The sequence below is a fragment of the Panicum virgatum genome, chromosome 2N, assembly GCF_016808335.1.
Source record: "Panicum virgatum strain AP13 chromosome 2N, P.virgatum_v5, whole genome shotgun sequence".
Classification (NCBI taxonomy): Eukaryota; Viridiplantae; Streptophyta; class Magnoliopsida; order Poales; family Poaceae; genus Panicum; species Panicum virgatum.
In genome coordinates this window covers 46,139,368-46,149,787 of record NC_053146.1, presented here as the reverse complement: position 1 = coordinate 46,149,787, position 10,420 = coordinate 46,139,368, and the positions used below count along the sequence as shown (strand labels likewise).

General features: G+C 50.1%; 1 protein-coding gene across 1 annotated transcript; it reads left to right on the top strand.

Annotated features, from left to right (window-relative positions):
• The first annotated feature begins 2,778 nt into the window (after positions 1-2,778).
• On the top strand, positions 2,779-3,705 carry LOC120660731 (zinc finger protein 1-like). Its single transcript, XM_039939362.1, has one exon. It carries the CDS (start codon positions 2,910-2,912, stop codon positions 3,282-3,284), a length of 375 nt encoding a protein of 124 aa, XP_039795296.1. The 5' UTR covers positions 2,779-2,909; the 3' UTR covers positions 3,285-3,705.
• The last annotated feature ends 6,715 nt before the right edge of the window (positions 3,706-10,420 follow it).

Below are 10,420 nucleotides of genomic sequence, written 5' to 3'. Positions count from 1 at the left end.
AGATTGCGCCAGTCGCCGAGTCAGTCCCTGCAGTCGGCGTAGTCGTTGCTGGTGCATGGTCCTCTATATATGGTGCGGTGGCGTTCAGTGGGCCCTACGGATTAGGGTCCTGGACAAACCAGCGGTAGTGGTGGCATGCGACGGCCCCGGACCCCCTGGTCGGAGTGCGGGCGTGCATACTAGAAGGTCCGGGGGACACGTGGAAGTCCCAGACCCCTAAAGGGGAAGGTCCAGGACTCTGTCCATTTTGTACTGGGCGCCCCTCCTGGAAGGACACGTGACGTCGCCGGACCCCTTCCCCAATGGGAGGCGAGTCCGGATGGTCAGTGTCGGCAGAACAGTAATGGGAGCAGTGCCGAGCCTGTCTTGTCCCGCGTTGCAGGTCCCAAGGTGCTGCTACAGCATCCGGGATGGCGGAATGGTGACCGGAGTCAGCGGATGGGACCCCGGTCATATCTACTGTGGGAGTGGCAGCCTGACGCCGCCCGTCCTTTGAGCCGTGACGGAGTGGCTGGCTTTTAATGCCTTCGTACGGTGAGCGATTGGGCGGCGGGGTTGTTTGTCCCTTGTGCCGAGGGGTGACCTCGAGCGAGGCGGAGATTGCCCAGCGGACCCGAGAGGGACCCTCAAGCGAGGCGGAGATCGTTCCGCGGGTTCGAGGGGAATGTGAATGGGCCGCACGCTGGGCTTCTTTGAGTCCTTTCCTTTCTTCCGAATGGGAAGCAGGCGTGGGCCTTTGTGGGCCCAGTTGCTTTAACAGGTGTTTTGCGTTTTTAAAGTGATCTTAGTATCCCGATTAGGGTGTCCCTAATCGTGCTACCCGATAATTCTTCGATGATGTAAAAAATCAAATGTCTAGTGGTTGTTCTTTTCTACTTGTTAGCTTATAACCTTTTTTCACGTTGCTTCAATTTCCTTGTTTAATTTTATTTAATATTTTAATAAAGCTAAAGTTGATTATACTTTCCTAGCTAGCCTGAAGTGTGGCTATAGTTGGAAAGTGCAATTTTAGTTTCGGTCTAAATTAATAAAATAGATAAGCTATTTTATTTGACCTTGTTTGTTCTACGTAACCAATATGAATAATGCGTTTTTCTACATGGAGGGGATTTAATTTCTCCCAAACTCCTCTCCAATCCCCTTCAACCGAACAAATCCTTCATTTTTGGTACTTTTGCTCTGAAATTTTTTCTAGCCGTTGATCAATTGAAGGTATTTACAAAATTTAATTAAATTAGTATTTGGTCCTACTTTTTGGTAATTGTCTCATATTTTGTACCATCATGTACTTTAGTCTAGGTACTTTCAGGTACTTCATACCTTGACTACTGTACGATTCTGTCAGATGGACGGCTCTTATTTTTCCAATCATGGTAAAAATTCTCATGTATTTATAGTGGTGTGTGATCATCTACATCTGTACTGTGTTTAGAAGAAAAAAAGACTACATTTTCCATGGTTAGATGGCATGCTTCAATGCTTCATTTTCCATGTGCACACATGTACACTGTTCCAAAAGTAGTTCGGTACTTTTATGTGGCACAGTGATGACTATCTAGCTTATTAGGTTAGTTTCAGTGGGAGTGTCATAGTAGTGTCATGAGCATTAAATTTGCTGATGTGGCAATATTTTTATGAAGAGAGAGGATGAAGAGTATTATAGAATGTGAGGGGTGTGTCATCACCATGACACTCTTCTGGCACGATTACCTAGTTTCTGGTCGTGGTAACCGTGACAATGATAGTCCTGATCTTAGCTCATCCAAAAGAGGAACTAAAGAAGTCACCATTGGAGGCCGTACTGCGCGGCACAGGTAGGGGCAAGAAAAGGCACAGCTAGCTGCCCAGCTCTACGTACAGGCTACACATACAGCCAAAGCAAAGCAAATAGCCAGCCGATCGACGGCCGCTGCTGCCGTACACACCCACACCCTATAGCAGCAAAACGGCTACGGCCGACTGCCCGATCGATCGACGATCGACGATCGACTCAATAATAATGGCGACGGTGGCCGCGAGATGGTGGGGCGCCAGCGATCCAGAGAGCGCCTCCCTGTCCGGCTGTCCCCCGCGGCCGGCCGCCGGAGGACTCGTCGCCGATGATGGGAGAGAAGGCGAACGCGACGGCCGCATGTGCATGCATGTTTCATTTGTTTCGTTGGGAGGTCATGCCATGTAAGCTGTAGTGAAACGCCTTGTCGTTGCTCTAGCTAGCTATAGCTTGCATCTGGGATCATATTCGCTGTGCATGTGACCCGTTCCTTGTTTGTCTCTGTGCTGCATATGTGTGTGCACGTCAGCAGGTGCACGTGCTTAACAGTAGTGAGGAGCCTTGCTGCTTTGCATAGTGTTTTGATTAATAAAACTATAGCTTTTTGCTTTTCTCACCGTGTGGTAAAGCTTAAATTTTACCTATTCTGCCATTATTCGTCCTTCTTCACTAGCTCGATCCTCAGCTCCTTGAAGTTGCTGAATGACAAAGATTATTGAAATGCAAATACGGGCAAAACTCTGCCGTAGTAGCTAGATAATAAGTAAACATCTGTTAGCTAATCTGAAACTTCTGTCGTCCAAGAAATTATAGAGGTAGCGATGGCTGGACTTTCATGAGATTGAGAGGTGTGTGTTTCCAAAAGTTTTTTGTCTGACTCAGCTGGTGTGCTCCTGGCCTCCGGCGCGCGGCAAGCAACTTGCTTGGCCTGATATGATTCTTCCGTTGGTCGCCACGGACCTACCAAACGGAAGCGTGCACACCCCCCGTCCACTGGCTGTACTCCCCAGTAACTTATTGATGATCTCACGGACCAGTGCTACAACAGTTGGGCGCTATATTTAATACTCGCTTAGCACCACGATTTCTGTTGCAAATTAAGCCATCTCTCATACCCACCTCACACAGACCGTGTGTAATGGAGCAGGAGCTCAACCTTCAACTCACCCTCTTCCACGCCTCGTCGGCCTCGCCGGAGCCGCCGGGCTACTTCGTCTGCATGTACTGCGACCGCAAGTTCTTCAGCTCCCAGGCGCTCGGCGGCCACCAGAACGCGCACAAGTACGAGCGCAGCCTGGCCAAGCGCCGGAGGGAGATCGCCACTGCCCTCCGCGCGCACGGGGCGGCCGCACGCGACGCCGGAGTCGCCGTCTTCGCAGAAGATAAGAGGGCGAGGATGGACGAGCAGCTGCAGCCTGCTGCCGTTGCCGCCGCTCCGGTGCCGAGCAGCAAGAGGAGGTCGTCGGAGCATGTCTACGGCGCCGACGAGCTGGACCTCACCCTCAGGCTTTAATTGGTTCCTCTTCGATCCTCCTCCTCCACCCAGCTTTAATTGGCCCCGTTTGTTTGCTTAGATAATTCGATTTCGATCTTTATGGTGAGTGCAAGTCAGCTGTTTCGAGGTAACCACCGTGCGTCAGTGTTGGATTCTATCGTCATGATCGATCAGCTCCTCATGTACGTACTAGCCCATGTGTAATTGATGTGTTCTTCTCATGGAATTCATCGGCAAGAACTTATATTGCCGGTGCTGCTATCCAAAGGGCGTGGTATTTGGTGTGCTAGCTCTTCGGTTGTGTCCTGATGTTTCTCAATTATGTTAGAGCTTTCAGTCTTTAGCAGGCATCCGTCTTTAATTGAAACAATCTGTACTGTTGGGAGCTTCTTCAGGTGATCTTAAATTCTTAATATATGCCATATCTCTTGTGCCCCCCTGCCCCATATATTGTTCTGATTCCAGTAGTATATATCTCTCGATCTGTGCATGCAAGAACGACGATGGCCCGCACACTAGTAGCGTGGCCGTGGGTATCTATTGTCGTTTCTCATTTACTAGCTAGAACTTTTCAGGATCCCCATCGAGTGAAGCAAATTTTAGGGGAATGCATTCCCACACATACTTTCCTGCCAACCACATGTACAGATCTAATAAGCACATCGTCACTAATTTGCAAAATATATAGGGTCTTCTGGAACCCTACAGGATTTCATGCTACATGCATGATAAATACATGCCATGCACCTTGCATTTTCTAACTCAGCATGCGCCCAAAATTAAAGATATGCCATGTGAAACTGAATTGTTCCGATCCGATCCTGTGAACATTCAAGTCGAAAATATCTACACTCCAAATAAAATAGGAGACAACTTGTGATGCAGTGTAATTCATTTGATAAATTTCAGGGATGCAATGCATGTAACTCATGCGTTTGCAATGCATGTAAAATAGGAGACAACTTGTGGTTTTTCCTACCACCGGATGAACCGACGCCTTTGCAACTATCCACATCGGATCAACCGGTGAGTAGGTTACTCATGCGTTAGGGTTTTTCTGCTGTTCGTTAGTTGCACCGGTGCATTAGCTATCCACGGGCATCGGATCAACCGGTGAAGCTTCACCATCGACCTCCTGCTTGCTTTTTCCTCGTTGCACCGACGTATAGAGTTTGTTCAGCGTCGGATCAACCGGTGTTCAGCTGGGTATGCTTTGAGGCCTCTCTGGACAATTACACCGATGTAGATGTACCGTTAGTTTAACCGGTGTTCATGAGTCCGGTTTGAGGCGTCTCTGGACAACTGCACCGACGTCAACTCTTGATTTTGTCGGATCATCCGGTGTAGTGTCGCCGGTTGAACCGATGCTTTGTTAATCCCTGCGTCGGATCAACCGGTGCTCGCTTTTCTTGCTGCCGGTTCTGTGATGTCGGTTGAACCGGTGAAGACTTTCTTCACACGTCGGTTTAACCGGTGTTCATATACCGTGCTGTTTCTTGCGCTGTTACTTCATGTTTGCATTCGCATTGGTTCTCGCTTGTTCCTAGGGGTGTTGTGTGTTGGCGTAGCTCATCCATAGCTACTCCATATTTCACCTAGGATTCTAGGGTCCGGTGTGTACTTGGGATCTTAAGCCGAACTTGCGATTGCGATTATTTTTATCGGCTCCCATTCACCCACCTTCTGGTCGTCTTTTCGGTCCCTCAATTGGCATTAGGGCCTGGTTAAGGTTTTCATTACCCTAACCGGTTCGAAAACCACTTGGCGACTGTGACATCCCGAAAAATTCACTAAAATTAAATCACGCGCTAAAATTATTTTCATCATTGAGCTCAAAACCTTCCTAAACCCTTGAGCCATAATTCCCGAAACCTGTCCCATCGGATCTCCGCACCGACACCCGAAATAAATCACTGTGTCATCTCTTTCTTTTCCTATTCCGCACGTCGCGTACCGACGACCGCCGTGCGTGCGCGACCGGCCGCGGTCGCCGCCGCGAAATCCGCCGAGCGAATCTCTCTCTCTCTCTCTCTCTCTCTCTCTCTCTCTCTCTCTCTCTCTCTCTCTCCTCTGCCATGCTCTCGCGCACGCGTAGAGTAGCTCGACGCCGCCGTGCCACTTGCGCCGGCCACCGCCTCAACCCGGCTGCTCCCTGCCCGAGCACGCCGGCCCCTGCTCCCTGCCTAGCTCGCGCGTGCGCTCACTCCTGGCCGCCTCCGAGCGCCCACGCGTGTGCCCCTGCGCACGCGCTCCGTGTGCCGCGACGCCCGCCGCACGACTCGCCGCACGCTGCCGAGACGCTCGCCACGACCCTCCCGTCCACGCACGCACGCACGCGCTCCACGCGGCTGTGCCGCTCGCTGCTGCCGGACCTGTCCCATCACCTGGACGTCTCGCACAGTGTCGTCGCCGCGCCGCCCGCCGAGCCGCACAGGCCGCACAGCTCGACACAAGGCTCCACAGCCGGCCCCTCCATGTGCCCTCTGCCCGAGATGTCGCGTCGCCGCCGCGAATCGCGTCGCCGACGCTCGCAATCGGCCGAACGCCATTAATGGCGCCCCGCGGAGCTCGTCGGCCGGCTCCAACGCGCTCAGCCCTCCCCACCGCCTTACTCCGCCTATAAATAGGCCTCCCATCATGCTCCCCACCACCGTAAACCCTTCCGCCGCTGCTAGCCCCTCCTCTCGCCTTGCAGCGCCGACGCTAGGGCCGCCTCCGCCCGCCGCCGCCTGCTCCCGTGGCCGAAGCACCTCGTCTCCTCCCCACTCGGTACGAGCACGCAGCCTTCGCCTGTTGACCCTGTGGATGGTGTGCTTAAAGAACCACCAAAAGCACATCCACATAAGCAGGTTTGGGTTCCAAAGCCCAATGAGCTGAGGAATCCCCTCGATACGCTCCCTGCTGCCACAGCCTAGGTTGCCCAGAAGAAGGGGGCTGCTCCTTTCCATCCAAAGGTGGGGCCTCCACCTCCCAAGAGAGAGGTGAGGTACCACTGCGAGTACTGTCACGGAGACGGTCACCTGGAGGAGTTTTGCTTCAGGAGGAAGCGGGCTGTGAGGCATGAGCAGGAGAGACGTAACTCGGACATGTACTCTGCCCGAGTGCATGATCCTCCTCGGCGTGGTGGTAGGCAAGATGCTAAGGCACGCCATGAAGGTGGAGGACAGGGAGACGGTGGTGATTAACGTGCTCCAGCGGGTGGTCGCTTTGCCGGTCGTGCTCCTGGTCGTCCTCAGTACAGCTACGGACCACGGGACCGAGGCTTTGGAGGAGGTTACGATGCACCACGCTTTCTTCGCGGTGGTGGTCGTCAGCCTCGCAGTAGACGGGACAGGTGATACGGTTTACCTGATTTTGCTAACCCTTCTGTAGAGCAAATGGCTCGACACTGGTTTGCTTCACACTTTGCTAACCCCAGTGTTGAGACATTTGCTCGCCCTTTGTCTCACTACTGATGTGCAGGTTGGAGGCTTGGAGAACAGGTGGATCATGGACTCTGGTTGTTCGCGCCATATGACCGGGAATGACAAATGGTTCTCCAGCCTCACCCCGATGCGCTCAAAGGAGTACATTGTGTCCGGGGACAATGGAAAAGGAAAGGTACGTGGAATTGGCGCTGTTCGTGTTTCTGATCGCTTTACCCTAAGAGAAGTTGCTTTGGTTTCGAACCTTGGGTTCAATTTGCTCTCTGTTTCGCAACTTCTTGATGAGGGGTTTGAAGTTCGCTTCAAGGAGGGTTGTTCTCGAGTTTTAGATTCCAGAGGAGATTTGGTTTGCCAGATTTTACCTTGCTGTTGGCGCTCCTTAAGTATCCATTTTATCCCCTGTTTAACTTTGATAATGGCATGATTTAATATCAGAATCACTAACCATACTAACCTCAGCCCAATTATTGGTCGTTTTCGCGTTTGCACATATATTTTGGAGGTACTTCGTTTTTGCAGGTTTTTGACCAATTTTGGAGCATGAAATGGCGAGGCCCACGATCACGCGATGACACGAAGAAAGCCAAAGGACGAAGCCCACAAGATAAGACAAGATACTTAGGGGCTAAGCAAAGTAAAGAGATATTTAAGGAAGGATTTTCCATCATATCCTTTTCCTCGAAGATAACGACGTCTAATGGGGTGCAATCGTGAAAGACATAAACTCTAGAAGATTCTAGGAGACTTGGGGAGAAAGAAGAACACGAGACGGCGAAGGAATGAGCTAGGCCGGCCGGCCGGCCCAGCCCTTTTTTAGGTCGGTTCGACCTCCCCTTTGACCTAGGGTTTCCTGAGGCTATTTAAAGACCCCTCCCCAAGGTTCACGCAGAGATCAATTCGGGAGACGACGCCAAGGAGCAGAGAAGATAGAGGGACACCTCTCGGAGAGCCGAGGGTCGTGCTAGTTGTCTAGGGGATTCCCTAACCGACGTGGGAACCTTGCAAGGAAGACCACGTCGGAGTTCTGGAGCTAGGATCATCAAGATCAAGGTAGGGCCCCGGTTGTGATCTTGTGATGTACAATCATTCATGGTGAAGTTATTTTGTGATTCCGAATGTTTAGCGACCATGTTCTCTCTTTCGATTTCGTTCTTTTCTTTGGGTTTGCTTCATCCTAAATCTATTATCGAGATAGATCGCTTAGCATGATCTTGTAGTCATGGTGGCTAGAGGTTCATGGCGGAACTACCAAAGGGGGTTCGACTTGCTTCAGGGTACTTTTGTCGAAAGGGGTGGTGTCGTGACAGGCCGTTGCCACTAAGTAGGTGGGGTATCGAGGGATCGGATTGGAGATTTTGAGTTTAAAGATGCTTTTCATTGAGATTCACATCTATCTTACTTCATTACATCTAGCTGGAACTACAACATATGCATGATCTAGGTGATCTAGATTGGTTATCTCTAACTTTCTCTTGCTACCTTCGGTGTTTGTTGATTTTAATAGATTGGATTCGTTTTACACCACATCAACACAAAGGAATCTCTATGCTAATAGATTGTTTCTTGTCTCTTTGGTTCCGTGGATTGATAAACCTTGGGGAAATACTCTAAGGGAAAAGCTACACGAAACCATGCACTTGTGGTATATAAATCGGGGGTGCTAAGGAGCGTCAACAAGCTTTTCTGGCGCCGTTGCCGGGGAACCATCGATTTAAGATCCAATCTTACTTGCATTCGTAAATATTTCTTGATTTTTCTTTTTGACCTTTTTTAGATCTCTTATTTTTCTGAGCTAACTAAAAAAACGGATCTATTCCACGAAAATCAATCTAATCTAGAGTTTGCTTTATTTTGCTTTATTTTTCTTTTATGTTTTAGATCTTGTATATTCATCTTTTAGATCTGGTATATTTTTTTTCTTTTTCACTAACCCCTAACAGGAGATGGACGAGAGCCTCTCCAACAAACCCGAAAATTTTGTGGATGATCCAGAAAAAAATTACAGGCAAAGGAGACGAGAAGCACGATCAAGGAAGCCGGAACTAGTAGATCCAAAAGTCGAAGCCGACGGTTCATCGTCTTCATCTCAAGCAACTCCACCAACAATTCCAAAGGAGGCGCCACTTCACCAAGGGATGGCGCTACCGGAGCAGGAACGTACGATCGGAGAGCTATGCACTCCGGACATTCGGGACTTGCCGATCCAAATTCTCGACAACATCGGAGTTCCGTTCGAGATCAAGACTTCAATCATAAGGATGGTGCAAAGCTCACCCTTCACTGGAAAAAAAGACGCTAATCTACATCTTCAAGCGTTCCTCCAACTATGCCGCACCTTCGACATGCAAGGGATGACTCAAGATCAAATAAGAGCAAGGCTCTTTCCGTTCTCTCTACTTGGGAGAGCGCTGCAATGGTTTCATTCTCTACCACCGCGCACGGTGCAAAATTGAGGGTCCTTGATGAAAGAATTCATGACGGAGTTCTACTCGCCGGGCAAGTCCCAGATTCTGCGCAACAAGATTGCAACATTCGCGCAAGCCCCGACGGATACTATTGTGGAAGCCTATGAGCGCTTCAACGACTACATCCGCGCCGTACCTCATCACAAGTTCTCAAGGGAGGATGTAGTCCAGAAGTTCTATCAAGGCCTCACCACTGCATCAAGGGGGATCATTGACGCATCGGCCGGAGGTTCTATCATTGAGCTCATGCCTACTCAAGTTTTCAAGCTATTCAAGAAGGTGGCGGACAATGACGCTTGGGCATCATCGGGGCGCCTACAACCACTCCAAGTCGTGGGCGCCGCGAAGAGTGTATTACAAGTAGAACGCGAAGAAGTGCTAGAAGGGAAGATCGACTCGCTCATGAGAAGGTTGGAGAAGATGGAAGTGGAAAAGAGAGAAGCCCAAGCTATTGATTTGAAGGCGGCCGAAGCAAGGTCTACATGTAAAGAATGTGGAGAGTACGGCCATGTCCAAAAGAATTGCCCGGAGGAAGCCAAGATGCTCGACTACATGAAGAAAGGAGAATAGATTCCGCCAACCAACTTCCGCTACGGACAAGGTAGACCCCAATTTAATGCAAGCTCTTCCATTCAAAACTCGATGCCTCTTCGTATACAATTGAAGGAGTTCATGGAGGAGCAAGGCAAGATCAACAAGGACACTGTCACCAAGTTCAAGGCTATGGACAAGATCTTGGAGAACATTGATGGCAAGGTGACGGAGGTCGGGAGTTCTAACCTTCAAGTACTCAACATGATGAAGATGCTAGAGACGCAAGTAGCCCAGCTCGCCGGACGCCTATGTAGTAATGATGGAAAACTGCCCGGGCAACCTCAAAGTCCGGAGACGGCTAAGGAAATTCAAACTCGCTCAGGAAAGGAGACCGAAGAACCCGAACATGCAGCGGGAGCAAGGAAGCCTAAGCCAAGAGTTGAAGTGGAGACCATCATCAAGGAGAAGGCACCTACTCCTATGCCAGAGATAGTCACCGAAGAGCCGGAGTTTGAGCTAGATGATATAGACACCAAGATTCTACCACCAAGGCCACGATACCGCAAAGGTAAACATAAAGATGAGCAATTCAACAAATTTGTTGACATGGTATGCAGGTTGAGCATCAATATGCCGCTCTTGGACGCTCTACAAGTTCTGATGTATTCTCGCTACTTCAAAGACATCATGGGAAACAAGCGCGAGATACCGCCAAGCACTGTCAAGCTAA